The sequence below is a fragment of the Chrysoperla carnea genome, chromosome X, assembly GCF_905475395.1.
Source record: "Chrysoperla carnea chromosome X, inChrCarn1.1, whole genome shotgun sequence".
Taxonomy (NCBI): domain Eukaryota; kingdom Metazoa; phylum Arthropoda; class Insecta; order Neuroptera; family Chrysopidae; genus Chrysoperla; species Chrysoperla carnea.
In genome coordinates this window covers 7,434,711-7,460,025 of record NC_058342.1, presented here as the reverse complement: position 1 = coordinate 7,460,025, position 25,315 = coordinate 7,434,711, and the positions used below count along the sequence as shown (strand labels likewise).

At 29.5% G+C, this 25,315-nt stretch overlaps 1 protein-coding gene across 1 annotated transcript in view; it reads right to left on the bottom strand.

Annotated features, from left to right (window-relative positions):
* The window catches only part of LOC123302840, a 68,716-nt gene that overhangs the window by 33,256 nt on the left and 10,145 nt on the right, over nt 1–25,315 (bottom strand). Inside the window, exons 4-9 of the mRNA XM_044885930.1 lie at nt 25,080–25,213; nt 21,189–21,456; nt 14,147–14,313; nt 8,940–9,100; nt 6,586–6,734; nt 933–1,087 (exon numbers count right to left, since the gene is read on the bottom strand). Coding sequence (XP_044741865.1) covers nt 933–1,087; nt 6,586–6,734; nt 8,940–9,100; nt 14,147–14,313; nt 21,189–21,456; nt 25,080–25,213 — 1,034 coding nt within the window. The remainder of the gene's footprint in view (nt 1–932; nt 1,088–6,585; nt 6,735–8,939; nt 9,101–14,146; nt 14,314–21,188; nt 21,457–25,079; nt 25,214–25,315) is intronic.

Genomic DNA, 25,315 nt, shown 5'->3' with positions numbered 1-25,315 from the left:
AATTCATCTTCCCATTTCTTAAATTGTCTTCCCCGTCTCCTTTTCCCATCTCTGGGATACCAGTCGATCACAATTTTACTCCACTTTTCCTGAGTACTCCTTATCATGTGGCCTTTCCATCTTCATTTTAGTTTGTCTATCCTCGTAAGTACATCTATAACTCTATCCCTGGGGTCTTACAAAGGTGTCTCGTTTCCTTTCTTGTTTCTTAATGCCTGTCATGCTCCTCTCCATCGCTCTTTGACAGCATTGCAGCTTATCTTGGTGGTGTTTTGAGAGAGACCATGTTTCACAGCCGTATATGATGCAAGGTAGAATGCAAGTGTTGTAGACTTTCCGTTTTTTAACGATGTTAAGGTCGTTGGCCTTCATGGTTTCTTTGAGTGACCAATATTTTTTCCAGCCGTTTGCTATTCGCCTTTTGATTTCCTTGTCCGTCTGATCCTTGAACGAGATTATCTGTCCCAGGTATATCTACTCTTCCACTTTCAACTAGAGGGTGGATAAATGTGAACAAATGATGGACAAACGGATTCAATTAACATTTTATGAAAATTCACATTTGGGTGTGCTATTTCCATAGGAATTTTTATAACGTTTGACTGTTCCATTTTTCTAATGTGAACTATTTTTCGTAAATACAACTCCAAAACTCTGAATATTATGTAAATTTAAAAAAAATGGGCTTTTAGGCTTGTTAATCTCGAGGTTACCGAGGGGACCGTAGTTTTTCGTGATATTTTCCTTGTAAAAGCAAGTATATATCTTTTAAAGTTCATTTTTTAAACCTCATTAAAATTGGAAAAATTTATTTAAATTTTCTTATATCATGCATATTTTTTATCGATTATAAATACAATTTAAAAAAAATTTCTTTTTGCAGCGCGCATCAGCACTCAATAAATAAATATTTTACACTAAGTTCAACTTACCCTATCCGGCGGTTTTAACGTATAAGATTCTAGACCAGAATATGTTAACGCATGTAAAATAGTGTCTTGTAATGCAATGTCCAAAACGGGTGTTGTAAATGAATATACTCCAACCAAACTGTTATTTTCAAAATCAAAATTATTTTTCTTCGTTCCTGATTAAAACAAACAAAATTAAAAGAAATATTAAAATTGTCTTCTTGCAAAGAATTTTAAGAAAAACTAGGTTTAAGTGGTATCACTTAATTACGGGAGCCAAGGCAAGTTAAGACTTGTGGTTGAAATTTTTTGTACCTTATTTTCAACTTTGATGATGAATTTTTTTTATAATTTCATGAATGTAGGCGCAAAATAAGAATACAATTTTTCGATATCTGCCTTGGTTTTCGAAATATCGAAAGCTAAATCATTAAAAAAAATTTGCAACTTTTGATATTTTGAAAAAACTTCGAAATCGAATAGAAAAATTTTAATTTTCGTCTTTTATATTGTCAAGTTATAACATAATTCATCAATAAAATTGAAAATATTTATTTTTTAAGTTTGTGTCCCCTCCCCACTATCGTACTCATACATCCTCAATTAGTCGGGCACAACAGTTTTTTTTTTTCTTTCTTTCTTTCAATAATTTATTAAGGATTTAACTTTAATTTACGTTTTTTTTTTTTTTTTTTTTAATTTTCCACCGCTTAGTTTTGGAGAAATGTATGAAAACATGTCATCCATCTACTGTTTTCCAATGACCAATGAAGTCATTTATTTAATTAAATAAGCGCCTCCCCTCTAACATTTTCAGAAATGATTTAGACTTAGAATTTTTTTTAAATAAATATTTGTACTCATTATTAGAATTTACGTAGTTTAAACTTGCGCATGTCTGGCGAAAAAAAGAAACAAATTTTGACTGGTGGAGTTCATTTGATCCCAAAAATAAGGATGCATATATTTTTAGTCATATTTTCCCCGAAAATAATGGATTTTTTAAATGTATGAATATAATTGGAGGGGGCGAACTTTATAATAATAAAATCCCTGAACAGTTTCATACAAAAGTTACAGAGATAAATGAGTTTTATAAATTTTGACCTTTTAAGAATTAATAGATTCTCGTCTAAACGTCTCTGAAAAGTAAACTTTTAACTTTTAACTGATAAAAGAAATAAATTTTAAATTAGACAAGTGAAAAAAAAACAATTCACTGAGTTAATTGTTGAAATACCATGTATAGACAGTGTTGATTACTCTGTCACATTACATATACATACATGTCACACATACATAACTGATATTCCCAAATAATACATACTATACAATTTGCGCCCCCAAGGGTAACCAGTGATGTTTCAAACAAAAGTTTATTTTTTATAAGAGACAAGACCCAATTGACCTATAATGCTCATTTACTTGATCTCACTTTTTACGTCTTGAGTACGCTGTAAAAATTTCAGCTGAATATCTTTTTTCGTTTTTCAGGTATCGTGATGAGAGACGGACAGACGACAGACAGGCAGACAACTGGGAATGGACTAATTAGCTGATTTTATGACCACCAATACCAAAATTTTGTTGACAGCATCAATATTTTTAAGCATTACAAACTTGGGCCTAAACTATTTCTTTGTTCTATCTCTAGCGGCTTACAAGACCTAATTGACCTATACTGCTCATTTACGAACTCGGCCTCGCTTTTTACGTTGATATCTCCTTTCGTTTTTGAGTAATAGTGATGACAGAGGGACAGACAGACGAAAATGGGCTAATGAAGTTTATTAACACCTATAGCAAAATTTTGTTAGTAGAATCAATATTTTTAAGCGTTACAAACTTGGGGCTAAACTTAATATACCTTGATATATATTTCATATATACATTGTACAAAAATTGTTTCTCATAAAAAGAACAACAACTTTTGTTCAAAATATTTTATTGAGAATTTGGTAGATTCGACAAAAATTGAATTCGAAATTCTATCTTTTCTTGTATAAAAATAAGTTTTTACATTGACATACTAGAAAGAGATTTTTAAAAATACAAAGTTGGTCTATACAAAAGGAAAAATTCTTTGTTGAATACATTTTCCGAAAACTAATTAAACCTTACAAAATTATCTCGTAAGGCAACATTTTAGAGTTCATTTTCAAGAAACATTTGAGTGATTTTTAAAATTTTTGTACGTTTTTGTATTTGTTAGAATAAAGGGGCGGGGGATGGTAAAAATTTTTGAGGAATAGATTCCAAAAGAGACAAGATTTTAAATAAAGCATGATAAGATTTTAGATAACGGCTTTTTTTTATAAAATGACAGACAGATGAAAAATGGTCTACGCTATGGAAAAATTATGTTTTTTGCAATGTTTTAAAAACGAAAAGTGGGCGAATGGTAAAATTTTTGACAAAACAGTATGCAAGGACTTGGAGTGGTTTTAACAGATTTGTTGTAAAACAATTTTAAAATTTTGGTACGCTTCTAAATTTCAAAGAAAATTTAGTGATAACATTCCTCACTCTTTCAACCCTCCGTGCAAAATGAGAAAGTCTGAAAATATTTTTGAGCAAAAGATTTTAAAAGTAGAAAGTACAATTTTTCAAATGAGATTTTATGGTTCCAAATACGATGATTTTTCGCAGATACAGCTGTTTGAAATTTTGTGTTAAAAAAATGTTTTTTTAATACTTTGGTTGAGTATTTATATTCCCCGGTACACTCAGTTATTCCTTTTTTTACTTCCTTTAGATTAAATTTTGAGGGTGGCAATTGTTTTTCATATCATCTCTTTTGGATAATTTTGAATTTTCCTTCAATATATCTCAGTTGAACGTATCGCGTCAGCAAAGTGATATTCGTATAAAATTTTATAATTTAAATTCCTCATTCTTTTAAAAAAGGTGACTAACGACTAATTTGAACGGTTTTGTGTTCAGCACTCCCTCTATGATATCCCCCACTACTTTAACCCCTTAGCAAGGATGTGGTTGTAAATTGCTATTTTCATATACAGTGGAACCTCGATAACTCGAACCTCAAGGGAAATGCAATAAATTCGAATTAATGCATTTTCGACTTAGCAAGTAATTGGAAATACAAGGGATTTAAATTCTAAATTTTCGACTTGTAGAGGCGCGATTTTAATAAAATATACAGTTTTATGATCTAATCTCTATTTATTATAAATGTGAAAGAAAACATGTTTGTTTGTTACTCTCTCACGCTAAAACTAGCGAATGGTTTTTAATGAAACTGTACAGCAATATAGCTGATATATCAGAATAGCACATGAACTAGAATTTATAAAAATATATTAAAAAACGTTAAAAAAATAAAAAAATTTAATTTAATTTGACATTTACCATTTTTAAATTTTTACAGAAATATTTAATTTATGGTTCAAAATGATGATTATAGATGGAGCAAATCTCTGATTATCATTTTGAGTCATAAATTAAAGAATTCTGTAAAAATTTAAAATATTAAATGTCAAAACAATCATGACTAACTATTCTGATATAGTCAATGAATTATGACTATTTTACATTTAACAAAATTGAAAACTGTGTATATCAAACGAGGGTGGAGGCTATAAAGCGGTGGTTTGTCCTTTTAATTCCAGTAACGCGGGCGGGTATAAATCTTGTATAATATAGTCGTATGGTAAATATTTATTGAAACAAATTACGTATTAGTCGAGTAAAAATATTTACATACTAGCTTGATATCCGCCCGTTTCACTGGGATTAAAAATAAAAAACACCGCTTTATAGCCTCCACCTCTCTTGATGTGCACAGTTTTCGATTTTGTTAAATGCAAAATAGTCATAATTCATTGAGTATATCAGAAAAGTTTGCAATGAATTGTTTGACATTTACTATTTTAAGTTTTTACAGAATACTTTAATTTATTCAAAATGATGATTATAGATCTGCTCCATCTATAATCATCATTTTGAACCATAAATTAAGGATTTCGGTAACAATTTATAATAGTAAATGTCAGATAAAAATTTTATTAGTTTATTTTTTTTTAAATATATCTTTATAAATTATAATGAAAGCGTAAATAACAAACCAACATCCTTACTTTCGCATTTATAATATATAGAGATTTGTGTGTCCCAGTGATTTTGATAATTCTTCCGCTTTTTCGTATAAGACCCTGATACACTAATGTTTTTATCCGTATCTTAACAATAGTTCGGATTTTTCTTAATTATTGTAGACAGAGTGCTTGCTGGTATTCCGTATAGATCAAAGAGATTGACCGCTAAAAAAGAGACCGCCTTGCCTCTTTGTCTTGCAGCCTGACAAAGTACGAATATTAATATTTTGAGTTATTGTGTAAACAAATTTCACAAAGCTTCTTAAAAAGTATTGTGTTTAATATCGTGTGTTATTATATGTTATTATGTGTTATTATCTTGAAAAAATGTATATCATAGAAGTGATGTTATTATCTCTATGTTGTATATACTGGTCTAGAGATGAAGACAGCTATACGGTCACTTTTTTTGGTCTCTCATTATAACGATCAATCGTTTGGACGGTCACTTTACCCCTCTATATTATACAACCTCTTTGGTATGGATCGGCCTCGGTTTTTTTTTTCATGCCACTTTTTACGGAATTGATAATATCGAATTTTGCACGAACAGTTAAAGTAGTTAGCTTTCTTTGGATACTCATGTTGTTACTAGTTAATTGCCAAGTAAGTACTGTTCAATAATTTTAATTTAAACAATTGACTGACTTAATTGTTGAAATACCTTGTACAGAAAGTGTTCAAAATCAGTGCTTGGATTATTAGTTTATAATTTAGAAGGGTTTAAAAACATAATTATCAAAATTCGAGAGAATGTTTCACAAGACCACTAGTTGCAGCTACCTGCAAATTTTCAACTGTCTATCATTTATAGTTTTGGAGAAAATGGACACCAAAATTTTGTCCTAATTTGGGTCCTCACGGATAAACAGTGACGAAAAAATGTTTCAAACGAAAGTTGTTTATTTTTTTATAAGGCACATTTTTTACATTTAAACTTATGTTCTATCTCTAACGGTTTACAAGATGGGTTCTACGAACCCAAGACCCAATTGACCTATGTTGCTTATTTACGAACTCGACCTCACTTTTTACGCCCTGAGTACGCTATAAAAATTTCAGCCTGATATCTCATATCGTTTTTGAGTTATCGTGTCCACAGACAGACGGACAGACGGACGGACAGCCGGAAATGGGCTAATTAGGTGATTTTATGAACACCTATACCAAAATTTTGATCGTATTTTGAGGCGTTAAAAACTTGGGACTAAATTTAGTATACCGTTATATATATTACATATATACAAGGTATACCAACAAGTTTAACGAATGTTTTCATTCATTTTACGTGTACAAGGTATAAACAAGAGAGTTGAACAAGTAAGTGTTCACAAGTAAGACTATATTTTGTAATATAATTTACTAACCTCAACTTACAGAGTGTGCTTTTTAAATTAGAGTTACAGAGTATTTAGAATTTCAGGGGAAGGAAATGGAATTTTTTTCAACTTACTGAGAATTACTGAATTTCGAGATATTAATGGCATTGTTTATTAGAAGTCTGTGAAAATAATTTGATAATACTTATGTTTAAAATAAATCATTTAAAATAAACAAACCGTTATTTTCAGAAGTATCGATGTGAAATAGATATCCTTCTTGTGAAGTTGCAACCAAAAACACCAAAGTTTTTAAATTTTTACAGTATTTACTTTCTAAGAACGTAGGCTTTTCTGGTTGAGTCTTCTTATCTGCATCTCCTTTATTTCTAAAATACAAAAAAGTTAATTTCATTAGAATATCTTAATTAGCTTTTAATTCTTATTCTTATTTCATTAGAATATCTTAACTAGTTCTAATATTTCAGTATGTTTAAGGATGCATGAGCATGGCAACAATAATTGACTTAGAGGCTCAAAATTTTTTAATAGGACTTTAACTCAAAGAATATGTGGTTAAAATTTCAGCTTAGGTATCAGTGCAAATTTTAAAAAGATAAATGTCATTGAAAATCGATATAAAATACATTGCTTTTACGGAGAAATCTCAAAAAACGACTTATTTTAAAGTTTTTGATAATTTTCACTTGGAACGAATTTTAATAGAAAGTAAATATATAAGCAATGACTTAGAAAAGAAAAAAACCAAGTGTTTCCATAAGTACGAACATGGTAGATTTACGGTTGAAATTATTTTTATCTTATATTCAACTTTGATGATGAATTTTAGTATATATTTATGAATGTAGACGAAAATAGGAATAAAATTTTTCGACCCCTGCCTTGGTTTACCAAATATTGAAAGATGAATAATTTTAATATTTTGAAAAATACGCCAGATATCGAAAAATTGTATTCTTACTTTTCGTCTTATATCGTCAAGATATAACATAATTCACAATCAAAATTGAAAATATCAATTTTTAAAATTTTTATACCCACCGTGCTTATACATCCTTAAAAGAATATTTTCCCACCATATTTAAAAAAATTATCATTCTTGAGAAAAATGACTCGACAATTTTTATTTGGTAATTTGAGTATATGTTTAAACTTTGATACTTCATACCTCACCTCTAAAGCCCCCTACTTTTAAAAAACTATCAGAATTAACAGTTTCTAAAATTTTAAGTGAAACTCAATTTTCATATAAAAGTTGTAGGGTCCTTTAATTGAAGCCGTGGGAATTTCAGCTGGTTTATTAATAAAATAAAGTCCGTGAATAAAGATAAGAAATTTGGTCAATTTGTTGACATATAATGTGTAGGTTGATGGATTTGGCAGCAAAATTTAAAATCGGTTTTGATCCTGAAGTCTGAACCTTTACCTGTCGTGCAATGATGCATTTCACACACACACAACCAGTGCAATAAAATGTGTTAAGAATTGTCCGAATGCAGGAATTTTGATCAAAGAAATTTAATCTATTTAACCTATAAAAATGAATATTAAATCGATTTATATATATTTAAAAATTTAGATTGAGTTTCAATAAGGCCATGGTTTCGACCGAGTCCAAAATATATTAAGATTTGTTATCATTATTTTGAATTAGACACGTCGATAAACCCGATAAAATGACACTTCTTTTATATTTTTAGCAAGTTAAATTTTATAAAAAAAATGATAGTGTACACATTTGCCGTATCTCTTGTAGAAACCAGGTTACAACACTCTACAGAAAATTTAACCACTTTTTCACTTTGTGTTTCTCTAAATTGGTCCTAATTGAAAATACCAAAAACATGGCTATTATTTAGATGTAAGACAATAATATAATCCGGCTGCTGAGCCGGTTTTCGTGGCTGATTGACTTCCACGAAAACGACCTATGGTTTTCGACGTAGTTTTTTTTGCTGGATCCGAAAATCAAGGTCGTTTTTTAAAAATATTGTGCAGTAACTTTTGACAGGCAATTTAATTGTTTTTACCTGTGAAAACGGTAATATTATTCTCTAAAATTAAACCCTCGAAATAATTTTTCAGAAATATTAATTAGAATAAAAATTATACAAATATTTCAGGAGAAAAGCGAGAAAATAGCAGATAAGAATATTATCCGTTTTCACATCAAAAAAAAAAAAAATCCTAGCATGTTTGGTAGCGTTATAAACAATTAAATTGCCTATAAAAAGTTACTGTAACATATTTAGAAAAAACGACCTTGATTTTCGGATTCAGCAAAAGAAAAAAAAAATACGTCGAAAACTTTATTTCGTTTTCGTGGATTTTTTTTTCGCCGGATTAATTGTGGCAGGTTTAAGTTCTTTGGTATCGAAAGCTGAAACCGAAACTTGGATCGGAAAATACTTTTTAAATTATCTATGATTGCGCTGGTTTTTCAATGAAAGTAGACGTATTTTTAAGACATTTCTATGTATTTCTTAATGGTACGTTATATGGCGTAATAGCGTATTTTTAAGAAACAGTTTATAAATAGGAATTCGTATCTTTATCCAGGGCGTAAATAATACCTGTTATGTGTAGACAAAAGATTATTTTCACCAATATAAATAGGTTTGACTGCATAACAATGGAATTCTTCAGACACTTGATGTATAACACCTTCGACATTTATATCAGACCTAATTTTTAATTGTAATATATTCATTATTTCATAAGTTTGTGTTGTTGTCTAAAATTTAAAAAAAAAAATATATATATTGTATATAATAATGATACTTCTATTTAAAAAAAAAAAAGACCAATACAATGGTTATTTGGTCAAAAAGATTAAAAATAATTCAAAATTATTCAGATAATACAATGATAAGTCTGTTAAAAAATCTTTAAAGTTATTTTTAAATTTAAAGGTACTTTCTGCACCCTTTATATAATTGGGTTTTTCAATAAAAATAATATAGCTCATACCCTCAATTCGGAGGCCAAATTTTTTGAGGGTATTCGGAGGCCAACACACTTCGTGACAATGGGGGATGGATGACCAAAACCAGTAGTTTTTGGTGAAACTACTGATTTTCGCTGATAACATTACATAGGAAAGTTGAAGATATTTCAAAACTACGTTCAAAAATGCATTAAAATGCATTCAATTTCGTTTCGCTCCGACGCTAGGAGGCGCTATCAGTTTCGGTTTTGGCAGAAAATGTGCCGAACTTTTGGCCGCGTCGAAACTCTGCGTTCGTGAATTATCGCGCGTCGTTCGGCTAACTTTGAGTGAGTTCGTGTCTGCTGAGTTTGCCGGACACAGTGTAATGTTGCTGTGGCTTTATGTGTTGTGTTGTGTATGCGTTCTTGGATTTGATTTTATTAATTTTAACCACCCAAATATTAAAACAACTGCCTGCCTATGATTTGATTGTGTGTGATCTTCTGATACTGGAGTAAATCTAAGCAAAAAAAGGCTGTTATATGGATTAAAAGTTCGAGCAGCGAAACTCTGGGGTTTTTCTTTTCACATCAAAAGAAGTATTTTTTGAATTTTTTTACTTTCCCGGAGTGGTGCAACATGTTTAAAAAACAAAATGGCGTCAAAAATGGAATTTTTTTCAGAAATTTTATCATTTTTATTTTATATTCGCATAAGGGGACATCGGTGCATATCCAAATTTGGTAGGTTTGTAGTCAATGTTAAGAACTACTCCTCATATTTTTTTGGGAAGGTTTCGTCCCTTCCCCTCCCAGTTATATATATATATGTATACATACATATGGTAAAACAGTTCATTTGACTGTAACTTGGAAAATATTTGATTGATTTTAATGAAACTAATATCAATAGTAGCTTTCATAACTTACAACTTTCGGTTAAAATTTTAGCGAAATCCGTTACATAGTTCGGCCAAAATTTCCAATTAAGTAAATTGTTTAAAATGGCTGCCATTTTATGCCATTTTGTCCTACGAGGTTAAATTTTTTTTTAAATTGTAGCATTTTTTATTATCTTTCGATTTTATAATAAGTGGCTTACCCGTCAAATGACTCCTTGATCCATATTTTTGCGAAAAACGGAAAATTTAACACTTTCTGGAAATAATTGTTTGGGGGGTGTATGGACTGGCTTTGGGGGGTGTTTTTTGCTTTGGCTTCAGAAAACTATTTTTAAAAGAGGTCTATATGGTTTAAAGCAAAATTTTTAAGTTTTAACCCCCGCGCTGTTAGGGGGAAGGGGTGTATGGAATAAATGTATCTTAAAAGATTTTAAAAAGAGGTCAAAATAGTTTAAAATGCTAAAGTAACCCAAAACTTTAGATGTTTTTATTAATATAGCCCTTTTTACAACATCCACCCCTCCCCGTCCCGCTTTCATATTTTTGCAAATTCAAAATTTTTATGACGTATAAAGGGGTTTTTGGGGTCGCTGATCTCGAATAAGCCAAATAAGCCAAATTTCAGTAAACAATCAATTTTTAACATGTCTAAAAAGTTTCAGTTTCGGCCGAAACTGAGAAAGATACCGAAGATTCGCTTTCGGTAGAAATTCCAGTTTCGTTCGGACACTAATTATTATCACTGCCCCCGCCATTTCCGAGAAAATAATTTGTCAATTTCAAAACTTCAATTGCTTATAACTAGAGTAAAGATACAGGGTCGAGTCTAAAAATACGTATTTTTGAATTATGTTCAACTTTCTCATTTAATGTTATCAGCAAAAATCAATAGTTTTCAATCAATAATTAAAAAATTTTTTTTTAAAAGAACCTATTCCCCATGTAGTCTAGTGTAATTAAAATTTTATTTCTAGTCCTAATTTAATAAATTTTTAACAGGCGACTTGGTGAAAATGTGAGTTTGGGGTGTAAATAACATAGTAAACAACAATTAAACTCGAGACCTTTGGAAATTACGAAATGGGGGTCCATTTTAGGGGTTGAAAAAGTTTTTTTTCGATTTAGGGCAAAAAATGACCTCGTAACGGAAAATGTTCAACAGGAATGTTCTTGATAATAATTAATTGTAAAACTTTTTTAAGGAACTTTTTTCAACATAACCTCAAATTCCATGAGAAAATCGCAAAAAACTGTTTGTATTTTTTTTTTCAGTCAAAACAAATTTAAATTTATGAATCTTGTTAAAAATGTGTTTCTTCTTAACTACAGAAAAATCATGAGTTTTTATGAAACCGAAAAACAATTTTATCTTTGCGATTTTTCAAATTTTCCGTTAAAATTGCTCATTTTTCAACGACAAACTCTCTTGATGTTTTTTTCGATTTTCATATTCTGCTTGGGCTTATTTAAGCTGTTGAAATGTCTATTTTAAAATGGTCAATCTATGTGTATGGTTTACTTTTCATTCAACCGCTTAAAATCCTGAAAAACCGAAAAAAACTATTTTTCGTCTGTAAACACGATTATTGCAAAACGAAAAGAGAAATCAAGCTAAAATTTTTATGACGTGCTCAGGACGTAGAAAGTGAGTTAAAGTTCGTAAATGAGCAACATAGTCAATTGGGTCTTGGATGCGTAGAACCCATCTTAGAAATCGTTAGAGATATAAAAGAAGTTTAAAAGAAAAAGGATTCTTTATGAAAAAATAAACAACTTTTGTTTGAAACATTTTTTCGCAAACATAACTGTTTACCCGTGAGGGTGAAAATTACATTAGAAACATTAAATAGTATGCATACATTAGTTGAATCGTATCGAGTATACATGTATGTGTGTAAGAATGTTTTTCTTTCTTTACTTATTTATTTTTTTCTTTATTTATTTTCCGTTTGCTTTTTATGCAAACCGAAAAGCTAAACCTTGGTCAATTTGAACATTTTAAAATGTAAAATGTGAAAATTTGTACATTTAAAAATTTATTTCAAAAATTTTAATAAAATTTAAATTCCTACGGGCATGCAGCGTTTATACGGCTGAAGCTACGGCAATCTTCGAAGCTGTAAAATATCTTGCTAAAAAACCAGAAAGAAAGTACATAGTTTTTACAGACTCTCGCAGTACAATTAATGCATTAACATCTAATTAGAACTCAAGAGACCCTATAATTCATAACACAAAAAAACCAACTGAACAGCTCTCGAAAGAGGGCTATGAATTGATTTTTGTTTGGATACCAGGCCATGCTGGTATACGTGGAAATGAGGAAGTCGACAGGCAAACAAGAGGAGAGGAGGTAGTGTTGGCTCGATTGAGAACCGGGCATACCTGCTTGACTCACAAATTTATCTTCGAACATCAAAACAGACCTCTTTGCGACAAGTGTCAAGTGAGTCTCACTGTTAAACATCTTCTTGTGGAGTGCAAATCAGTTAATGATTTCTTATCCCAACAGGGAATCGATGATTGTAATTTGAAAGATTTTATAGGTGACAGTGTGACTAATGTTAGTGTTGTGATGAAAGTTCTAAAAAAAATTAGTTGTAATTCGACTAATTTAACCTGATTCATATTGTACCTAATAAAACTGTTTTTATGAAGTTTACATAACTCCACACTAATATCAAAAAAACAAGAGACAAACATTATACAAATTAATACAAATTACGCAAAATTTGAATTGACCAAGAAACAAATTTAATATGTTAATTTTAAAACACGCAAATAGCCTTAGTAGCTGACGCGAGAAAAAAAAAAATTTTAAATGCCCAACACCTTGGATGATGATGCATTTTACAACATTTTCGAAGACTTACATTTTCTAATTTCCTTGATTTTAAATAAGCGTTAAAAATCAGTTTCGTCTTCGGTTAAATTGCACATTAAAAACTGATTTGGAAGACCAATGGTTTACTCATGTATTGGGTCAATGTCTTTACGCAAATACCATATACAGGATGTCTTTTTTAAGTTGACATATGCTTGAAACTCGATAAATAAATTTAATCGAGGAAAATACTTCAAACGAAAACAATTAGTTAAGTTTTCAGGTTCAATTAAAACCTCACTCTACTACTTAACTGACAAATATTAGATGAACGCTTTAAATTAGAAAGTTTTTCTTTATAAATACGCAAACGTTTTTTTGTAAACCAAATAGTTTAGACAGTAATTGATAGCAAAAATCTACCTTTCGTGCATTTGTTCATTCAATTTGAACTAAAATGGTCTTTATAGAAAAACGAACCACTTTTATTGGATTTATTAGAACTTTTTTTTTCGAAGATTGCCTAGACCTCGCAGAAACAATTATGGGAAATAACAATTTTGATACGAAAAAACAATTTTAAGTAAAACTTTTCAGTCCGTTTTTGCCTAAACTGTACGGTTTGCGGAAAAGTGTTTCGAACAAAAAATGTTATTAACCAATAAAAACTTCATCTATAGTGTTCATCTATCGATTACCAGTTATGGAGTAGAGTGAGCTTGAAAACCAAGGTCACGTTTAATGACTGCGTAAACACATCCAACATTTTTCGTTTGAAGCATTTTTATCAATAAAAGTTATTTATGGAGTTTCAAGCATATTTCAACTTAAAAAAGAAAGACACCCTTTATACAGAGTATATGCATTATAAATGCAGTTTCACTTAAATACATAGATTCCAAAGGTATTTCTTCAGTGTTTTATTTTATTTATAAATCGCATAATGGACTTTTCCATAACATCCCAGTTTTCGGAAGCCCTGGTCTTACTGAGTAGCAAATTATCGTACTGTACCTGTTTAATTTAATTTTTTTTTTTTTTTTTTGTACAAAATGTTAAATAATAAGCTGAAATTTGATACAAAAATCGAGGTTTATAGTAAATAATTTAAAAAAAAAAGACTTACTTCAATCGGTGAACTAGATTTGATTGTAACTGAAATATTTGCTGAATTCATAAATGGTAAATTTTTATACATAAGAACATTCTCTCTGGTGATCATGGGTAATTTTATAACAAATGAATCATTATCACATAATTTAGTATAGTCAATGCATGAATCGTTGTTTAATGCTACAAAAAATAAACAAAATATTAATTTTTATTTATCATATACCTACATTCGTGAGCAAAAATCGACTCAAAATTTAAACGTTTGAATATTTGTATAGAGAAACCCTAAGCGAACTGTTTACATTGGACCAACATTTTCCTCTATCCTGCTCTATTAACAGCTGTTTAGAACTCCCCCTAGAGTAAATCTACGCAGATCTCTCTAAATATGCATGTACACAAGAGTAAATATGTATGGACACACTCTATGTATATGATTAAGATCGTTCGCCATTTTAAGACAACGATGTGGCAGCACATGGTCGCAGTGGTTCCTCAATTATTGGAACGGTATTACGTTTCATGTAACACAAATGGTACTGGACCCACACGCTTGCCACAACTATGAGATCGAGATGTCAGTTTATGAACAATTGATTAGACGAAATTATTTATCATTATTCAATTCATATTCAATTAGAGCCTAAATGGCCGAGCGGTCTAAGGCGTTAGTCATAGAACGTTGGACTATTAAGAATTTCAGATTTTTCATAGAGAAAGGATTGAATTTACTGCTAAGTTTAAATAAATTTTCAATAGATAGCAGTGAGATTTATACAATTTCCTTCAAATAATCGTATTTTTATTTTATGTACGTATTTAATAAATGGCGCGTGTTTCAAATAAAATATAGAATTGAAAATCTTATGTTAATTTATGCTCTTATTTATAAATATTACAAAATATATTCCTCTTATTTATGTATGTTGTACTACTAGCAGCGCTAGTTTCTCTTGCACCGAAGTGAAAATAGTATTGACAAATGGCAAATAACCTGTTAGTCTAAATTGGAACTCCTAAAAACAATTACTGATAAGTCCTAAGGATAAAATAAGCAACGAACAACAATCGGGAATTTATTGAATTGGGTGTCAAAATTTTTGAAAGAAATATGTGGGCAAAAGCAGACGAAAAATTGTTATAAGATTTAAAGAACATATAGGATACTTAAAACATGGTAGAATCGAAAAATCTTGTTTAGCCGCTCACGTTATCAAAAACGATCATAAAAGCGACAAATCTAATTGAAAACTTTTAAAATCAGTACCCAAGCATAGCGAATTAGACGCATATGAAAGCATTTAATTCAAAAACTGGTCTATAAATCAATGAACTTAGATAATGAACCTATTCCAAATTTAGATTGAATAAGAATTGGAAAGTTAAAATAAAAAAATTAATTAATTTTTTCGATTCTTAATTTGTGAAAATCTATTTTTATGTTGAAATATTTAAATGAATTAATAATAGATTTTTAAATTGAAAAATTATTTAATTTCATAATTTATTTTTTATTTGAAATTTTAGTTTTGACTTTTTATATCATGTATATATAAAATATATATAGTAATTAATTAGCGCCCTCATGAATGGCATAAAAATATTGATGGTACGAAAAAAATTTTGGTATAAGTGTTCAAAAACGAAAAAAGATATCAAACCGAAATTATTACAGCTCACTCAAGACGTAAAAAGTGAGGTCGAGTTTGTAAATGAGCAACATAGGGCAATTGGGTCTTGGGTCCGTAGGACCCATCTTGTAAACCGTTAGAGATAGAACAAAAGTTTAAATGTTAGAAATGTTCCTTATAAAAAAATAAACAACTTTTGTTTGAAACATTTTTTTGTAAACATCACTATTTACTTACGAGGGCACACATTAGATGCAAATTTTATAGCATGTATTAGTATGGGATTATCAGTTATGTATGTGTGACAGGTATATGTGTAATGTGGTTGAGTAACCAACACTGTTTATACATGATATTTCAACAATTAACTCAGTCAATTGTTTGTTTTCACTTGTTATTTTTTATTTTAACTATTAAAATCAGGTGATAAAACCTATAAGGATCATGCTCATAGGGCTTTTCATTTTAAAATCACGATTCACATTTGTTTCGTACTAAATGATTTATAACCAATGTGATAAAATGAATAACAAATATCTTCTATCTTAGTCCTACTTATTGCTGTCAGTACGAAAAAAATAAACTCTGCACTTGCGCGTATGACATGATGAAAAGGCCTATTGGAAAAATACTAGTAACCTGATCGAAGCTGATTGGCCGATGTCAAAATTTATAAGTTACTTAGAACATGATAAAAAGAACACACGACACACCAGCAGGGTGTATACCGTCGCCAAATTAGCAAGAAGTATTAAACAATATAAGAGTAATTACGATTGGTTAATTCATACTGATGATGACTACTTCGTAGTCGAAATAGGAATGTATATAATACAAAAAATGATCTAAGAAATTGGGACAAAAATCGGAATTTATTTTTGATCAGCTTCCTGTTTAAATTTATACGAATTACTACCGTCAGGAGACGGGCTTACATCTCCCAGTTATCAATAATTAGTAGGAGGGAACTAAGCGAATAACCAATTTTAATTTGAAGTGAAAAAATATACAAACTACTACTTACCGAAATAAATACGAACACATGCGATCAAATGAATGAAATACTATACAAATGCGAAATATTTTTTTAAAATCAAACTCGCGCCTTAGACTCTCCTCACTATCCTGATGCAACTATTTACAAAGAATTCGGCCCCCCTCTCGTCTCCACGCATGTAAATATGGAATTTTCATTTTAAGATGTTATCAATACGAGTAAAACAAAATGTGAACCAATATTAAAACAAATCATAAATTTTGGTGTGAAATGCATTTCTTGAGTGTATTTCTTGATTTTTTTAAAATACTTTAGCGCATTATGTAGCCGGTAAAGTCAATTTCTATTTTAACCATAGAAGTAATAACAGAACCGTAAAGTTACCATCCAAACGGTTGATCGTTATAGAGAGAGACCTAAACAAAGTTCGCGTATAGTATAGTATATATAAACATGTGTTGTCAATGATGTGACAATTTATTTTGGCTTTGTGATATTTTAGGTTAGGAATATTAATACTTTGAAAATTTTCTTGTTTGGAAGAACAAAAACATTCGAAACAGCGTTATTCTAATTAATTGCTTCAGATTTCAATGAAAATCATATGCAGTAAATTGATTTCGGTAGATTTTTGTATGTACGTGTTTATACATTAATTCAAAATATTCGCGCGTAAATTATATATTCTCTGTTAGTTATATTTTTGTAGCTACTTAAAACCATAATATAATGCAACATGTGCATGTTACGCATTTGTTTATTAGTTAACATAAATTAGAATAGTTATTTTAGAACGTTTATTTTAAATATTTCTATACTCAAATAGTTTCTCAGAAAACTGACCTTTAAATATTAAGAGAAATATCTTATAATAATATTAATGTTAAAACATCTGGACGGTCTAAAGTGATGTACAAAAGATCATATACAAAAAGGATCTTTTAAAACACATCCCTTAATTACTAAGCAGTATTTTAAAAGCATATATAAAGTGAACTATCTAATGTACAAATCATACTTATTATTACAATCGTTTGACATACGTTCGGATTGTTAGATAATTTGTTTCATTATAATATTTATTTTTAATTGTTGTTACTTAACGCTTTATACAATTGTAAATTGAATTAAATAAATAAATTTTTATTTAAATATCTAGTCTACGAGATATTATTCGTTGCCAAGCTACGAGACAAAGAGAGAAGAACGGACTTTTTTCGGTCTCTTTTTTAGCAGTCAATAATTCACTTATTGCGTTTCCTATGTATTTAAACCTCTATGTTATTACCTCTATGATTTAAAACATATAAGTGCAAAATCCGCCATTTTTATTAATAGTTAGAAAGTTACTGAAAGAAATTAATTTACTGACTATATTTTTATAATTTTTTGTACATTTTAAGCATATTTACTAATAAATAAGGTAATTAACAACCTATTTTTAATTAAATTAATCCATTTTTCATCTTTAGGCAATAAACATACATTAACATTAACAATGAAATTTTGTAATTAATTTCGTTAATTAAAGAAAAACTTATAATTTTTCAAAATTTCGCAAACGGATTCATAATCTACGTAAAAAATGATTAATTTGGGTTTTTCTCGACGCTCTAGTAACTTCTTCTAAGAAAAGTCGCTAAACTGAAGTTTTACCCCTACATTTCAATTTTTAAATTGTAATTAATTACACTGGTCACCACAAATTCTGCCACACAAGCATGACTTTACTTTTTGACGTGCTGAATATGAATATGAGCGCAAAATTGCTTCAGCACGTCACGTTATCGAGAAATTCGCCCCTTAACATGGAAAAACTTGTTTTTCATTTTATTTCGAGGTCATATTTCACCGGTGCATAATTTTTTCTCACGAAAAAATTTACGTCATCAGAAAATATCATTAATTCCCCTTAAAAGCCATTTTGAATTTTTCCCAGAAATAGAATAGGTAATATATAAATATATTATAAGTTTAGAATTAATTAATTATACATAAATACTTATATTAGTAATAATACAATGTATTTTAACTATAATAAATGTCATATGTTTTCTCGTAGAGCAAAAAGGATATCGGAATGTTACAAAAAATTATTTTAAAGGAAGAGAGAAGGAAAAAGAAATCTTCCAATTTTTCATATGAAAAAAGATTTACATACTGGTGTTACGGAATTTCGAATATAACTAAAAAACGAATTTTTCCCTATTAGAGCTAAAAATATTTCGAAAACCTTATGTATTAGAGAAATTCTGAATTCGAATTCAGAACCCTCAAAAACTATAAGAAAAGTCTATCGGATCAATGTGGCAAAAAAAAAAAATCAAATTTTGTTGACCAGTTATTTATATAAATTGTCAGGACAACCTTAAAAAATGATATGCCCACACATGATTAGACGAATCAACAAAAGATAAAAGACAAACTGCTTTATTTTCGTAAAATATGAAATGCCGTTGTTTTATAATGAATAAGCATTTCATGACATAACGAATTTTGCGACTTGATTTCGACAAATGGACTGGGGTACAAGAAAACGCACTTGATAATTAAAAAAATGACAACCTATAATATTGAAAGCTCTCTTAGTAATAATCTGCAATGATTTATTTCTCCATTCAACTGGATGAATACACTTTGCTTAACAATGAGACATTACTGGCGAAAGACCATTTTGTAATGAAGTCCGGTATCCAAGGGAAATTTTGTCCGACAAAGTTGAAAAAGTCTGTAAAAAATGTATTTTATGCAAAATTTCGTCAGGAATTCGGAAAATTTAGGACCATTTAAAAGTTCCAAAAAAATTATACTATAAATAAAGGTTTGAATTAATTTTTTAATAAATTAATTAGAAAAAAAAAGTAGTTATTATCATGAAACGGAACTACTGATGCAGACGCAACCACATACAAAATTTGTTTAAACAACATAAAAAAATTAATTAATTAGTTAACAAAAATGACTTCAAAAGTAGTGGTTTCAAGTGTTGGTGACGAAAAACTTCTTCACGGGTGATAGGGTATACTGATATCTGTGTGAAGAATCTGTTCTAATATCATCCTTTATAAGATTCAAAACATAATTAAACTGAAGGACATTTAGCCTAAAATATATCCGGAACTTTTTATCATTCTGCGGTAAATGCTGATTGATAAGTTTTGTAAAGAAACCTTCATCTTGTTGTTCTTCCTTGTTTTATATAAGTACTAGTTTGATACCCGCCCGCTTCACTGGGATTAAAAGTAAAAACCACCGCTTTATAGCCTCCACCTCTCTTGACCTCAATTACCCCCTTTTCATAACACTTCAAGTGATTTGTTTTACGCAGCTCAAAGATATGCACAGTTTTCAATATTTTTAAATTGTAAAATAGTCATAATTCATTGAGTAGATCAGAAACGGTGGCCATGAACATTTACTATTTTAATTTTTACATAAATCTTTAATTTATGGTTCAAAATGATTAATCTGCTCCATCTGTGATCATCATTTTGAACCATAAATTAAAGATGTCTGTAAAAATTTAAAATAGTAAATGTCAGATTAAATTAAATTTTTTTTTTTTTTTTAATATCTATATCTTTATAATTTATAGCTCATGTGTTATTCTGATGTATGGGCTATATTGCTGTACAGTTTCATTAAAAACCATTCGCTAGTTTTTGCGTGAAGCGTAACAAACAAACGAACATCCTTAGTTAACTTCATCAGTTTAGTTAACTTCACTTTGAGGGACCACAGCTGACGCTTCAGAAGAAACAGTCAAGCACGCACCAGAGGGTTGCGTCAGCCGCAGCATAAAAATTATACCTTTAGCCCTCCAAAGTACTCTCATTTCCCATTATTTCATTATGATTTATACAGTAAAAAGAGTTTATTTGAGTATTCTATGATCTCTAGAAGCGGAGCTATAAGCGAAAATTTGAATAAAAATGTTTAATTCTTTTATAAATTCTTAAATAAACAAATGAAGTCGATGTCTGATCGAACAAAAATTATTTTTTTTGAACTCCTAACAAAATTTTTCTTAAAATAAATTTTGTCTAGATTTTTCAAACTTTGAAAAATTTTAATTATATGAGCTATGGATACCGCCTAAGAAGCCAAAAAATCCACGAAGACTTGAATATGTTGAGAATTTCAACAAAAAACGTTACAGGCGAACCCAAATTTAATGTTTTTTACTGGAAAAAATAACTCCTTAAATATAATATTAGCGATAGCAGCTGCCATGTTTGGGCGTTATTGTGGGTTACTAACACATTTAAAAAGAATGCCCCCGGGGTTTGAAACATGGTAAACAATTTTTAAATTAACAGAATACATAAAATACAGTAAATTTTCGGATTTTTTCTAAATAATAAGTAGTTTTTGATAAATTATTGAGTCGATTTTTATGCTCGTAACTGTAGCATGGATTTACATACAAATATTTTGTTTATGATTGATTTTGTTGCTTTGTTTTTTAGACATTACTTTGGATTGAAAAACTTTAAATACAAAGAATGTACTTGGATTGAACACTGATATATAGTTTTCGGTTAGTGAAATTTTCGTGGGTATAAAATTTAATTCAAAATATTGTGGTATTGCATCAAAGTCTAAAAATATTTGCTTTGATGTTTCATGAACTTTTATCACACATTTATATATTGTTAAACGTCGTTCGGAAGCAATTAATAAATTTCCAGAAACCTAGGAAAAAATTATATAAATCATTTTTTAAAATTTTCTCTGCGCAGCAGAATGAAAAATTATGCCACGGGACGGAAATAATAAAAAAATTCTTGCTGTCGGCGGAAAACTGCCTGGCGTTGGCAGACGCGCGATAAGGGAATATAGTCTTTGCGCGTTAATCATGGCTGCAGAACCGCTCAATGTATAGAACCGAGATGGAGCTCAAATTATTCCAATTTTAATTTTCTCTAATTTTACTCATTTTATACTAAAAAATGTGAGAAAAGTTATACAAGTTTAGCTTATCTCTACAAAAAGTTTCAAAATCCGTTTTGCAGGAAGAGATGTAACTTAAGGATACGAAAGTAAGAGGAGTAAAGGATGTCGTTAGATCCACTAAGATAGTAAAAATTCTGGCGAACTGTTAACGAACGTTACTGTTGCCGAGGGAAGAGAAGCTAAATGTATCAGTTTTAGCTTGGAAATTGACGACAATTTTTCTTGCCCTCTTCCGCTAGCATCACATTAGCATCGGCCGGCCACATGGGTTCTTTCCTGGATAAGAACTTAAAAAGAAACGTAGCATAATTTATCATTCGTGGATGCCCTCTACTGTCTATAATATTCAGTAAAATTAAGAATGTAGTCCAGTTAACTTCAAATTTTTTTAGATTAAATCGATTTCCCTAAAATATGGACAGACATTAAAAAATGACACAAGAAACAACGTTATACATTAACGATTTGCGCATTTACTCTGAATGTACAGCCGCAGTGCTAGGCTGCACTGAAAATTATTACATTCAAAATAATTACAGAAATGGACAGAGGAATGTAAAAAAAATGTCTATCTACATTTACTACAAGCGAATTAGAAATTTGGTTACGTAAATTCCGAAACGAGTAGTTTATAAACTTAAAATTGTAGCTTTTTAATTTTTAAAATTATTTTCGGGACCCCTATTCTCACAGCACCTGGAAAATTATGTATACTTTTATATATTTATTGATTTTCACTGTTTTATTTTTATTTTGTTGGTTATATCTTAAATATCGAATACAAAAATTTTAAGATAATATAAATATGTAGTTCAAGTATTATTTTAACGATAAAATGCCTGCAAAATTCTCAACAAGGCCTATAAATTTTGTATATATAGAGAATTTTTGCATTCAAAATATTATTTGTAAATGGAAATTTTATCGATTAGTCTAGTTAACAAGTTCAAATTGATGAAATATAGAAATAATTGTCGTACGTGTGATAGCTCTTTGGATTCGGAATGATGTCTAGAAAAATGTGCCAAAAGCGTTTTTCAGAAAAATGGCGTAAAATTTTTTGGCTTCGTTCTGAATAAACATTTTCTGAAAAAACAATTGGCTTACTTGTTGAAAAATTCACTTTAAGATAAATTTCGAATGATAATAAAGATAAAAAATGCTCTTATAGCGTGTTAAGAATACACGATAATTTTTCCAAATTTTTAAATTAAGATTTAATACTTTAAAAAAATTATTTACTGTGAGATACTCGTCTAAAACGATATATCAACAATTTAAAAATGACGCAAAAAGACCTGTTTTCATCGTTAAATTAAAATAATGGAGACTTCCGGGAGCGAGAGTTTTCATTTGAAATTTCTTCTTCTTTAAGAATCGTTTTTTTAAGTTTATTAAATATTTATATCTTATGAAATATTGGCGAAAAACGAAAGCCCTTTTTTATTTTTAATTGTTTATAACTTTTGCAATTTTTGTGTGTGCTGAAAAATGCTTCTGGCACATTTTTTAGACATCATTCCGAATACAATGAGCTATCGCATGTATTTTTACGACCATTATTTCTATATTTCACCAATTTGAACTTGTTAACTAGACTAGATTAAAAAAATGAAATTATAGAAAGAAAATGATACTAATAAGTAAATCAAATATTATTTTCACCTCAAATACCAGTAAACCTCCAACATGGTTTTTAAGTTCTTATAGGTTTGTAAAAGTATCTGAATCGTTCGTTATTTTTAGACAACTTTAAACATATTTGTGTAAAAAAATTGCCTGTTAGTAAAAAATTTTTGTAAAAAAGTATCTGTATATACAAAATTTATAGGCCTTGTGGAATTTTGTCGTTAAAATAAAACTTGTACTACATATGGACCTGGATAAGTGAGAAACCTTTATAGCTGGAACTCATGCTGAGGTCCCAACTCTTTGGCACTGAATTACTTCTGTTAGTGAGACGAAACAATTTTGTCGGCATAGTTACCTTTATAACTTAGACAGCGAGTGAATTTTATATGCATTAACCTCTGCAACTGAGAACTAAGATAACATCGTTTTGTTTGTTTACTTATTCTTATTCTATTCGCAAATTCCGCACTTAACTAATTTTGAGCCTCAATGACCTTTAGTTTTAGTTTTGCTTTACTATCATACGGATGTTTATTTGAAAAATGTCGTAACGAAGGCTCAAATCGTTATCAGTATGAAAGTGGGAAGACACGCGATGAAGTCTGTGTCGAATTTAATGTGGCAAAATCTACTCTTTGTAGAATAATTCAGAGTAAAGATTAAATTAAATCACAATGTTGTGAAGGACAAGGTAAACTAAAACGTGTATGTTTATCAAAATATCCTGAACTTGAACAGTGTGTTGGCTCACATGGATCAAGCAACTTCGTAACATAAAAGTTTCGGTCTGTAAAATTTTCCAGTATTATAATATTTAATTTGATAATACGTTATTTTATTTAATAATGGCACCTATAAAACTGAAATAAGCTGTATTCTGACCTCTATTAATGAAATCCTCTGTAAATGAGACGGATATGTATTTATACCTATACCTGATACACTGGGTAAGTATATATAAGTGAGACAATTTGCAGGTCCGTTGATGTCCCACTTAACCAGGTTTCACTGTATATATATTTTACCAGATGTTGTGAGTAAATATATTTTTTGAGCAATTCATAACTGAAAAAGTTAATTTTTCATAAAAAGTATAAAATTTTGAACGATTTTTCATTAATAACTCGAAAATCTCCCTTTTTATTGAAAAGTTATGGCTAGCAAAATAATATGAAAAGCAAAAAATTTTTTCTTCTTGTAGACACAATATGGAAATTCAAAAATTTAAAAAAAATTTAAATTGAACTTCTCTTTCAAGAGTGGCCATTAATAAAGTAAATTTAAATGTCATTGTTTTTTTTTTTTTTTCATCGAATAAATAATTTATCCTAACGGTTTCTACAACAGTCATTTGGTATGTCTTTTTAATTACTTAATTTTACGGTTTTGCGTTATATAACGTTGAATACACTTTCAATCATCCACAACTTGGTTCGTATTGTATCTACAGAAACAAAACGAAATTTTGAAAAAAAAATCGTTCAAAACATTTTTTAAGGCAAATCAATTTTTTCAATCTCGAATTATTCGAATTTTAAATCATTAATCGAAAAAATTTAATTATTTGTTTAGAATTTTTTCCTTCACCAATTTTTCTAATTTATTAGAATGTCATATTTGTCACTGTCAAAAAAGTGCACATCGTTATCGTATAAAAAATGTAAAACATCAATGATTGAATTATTTTTTAAATGAGCGCGATTAAAATTTAATTATAAAAAAAATCATACTTGACAACAGGCTATTAAATTAGGAGACATTTTTACGGGTATTTCAATCATTTCTAAACTGCTAACATCTCCCGATTGGGTAACAGATGGTGTTACTCGTCCTGCAATTCTTGCTCTCATTGGTTGAACCATACCTAAAACATATGTAAATTTAAAATCTCAAAATTTCGACGCAAGCATTTTTTGAACTAAAGTATGGGTAATAAAATATTAAGTCAGGATTCGAACCGCAGATT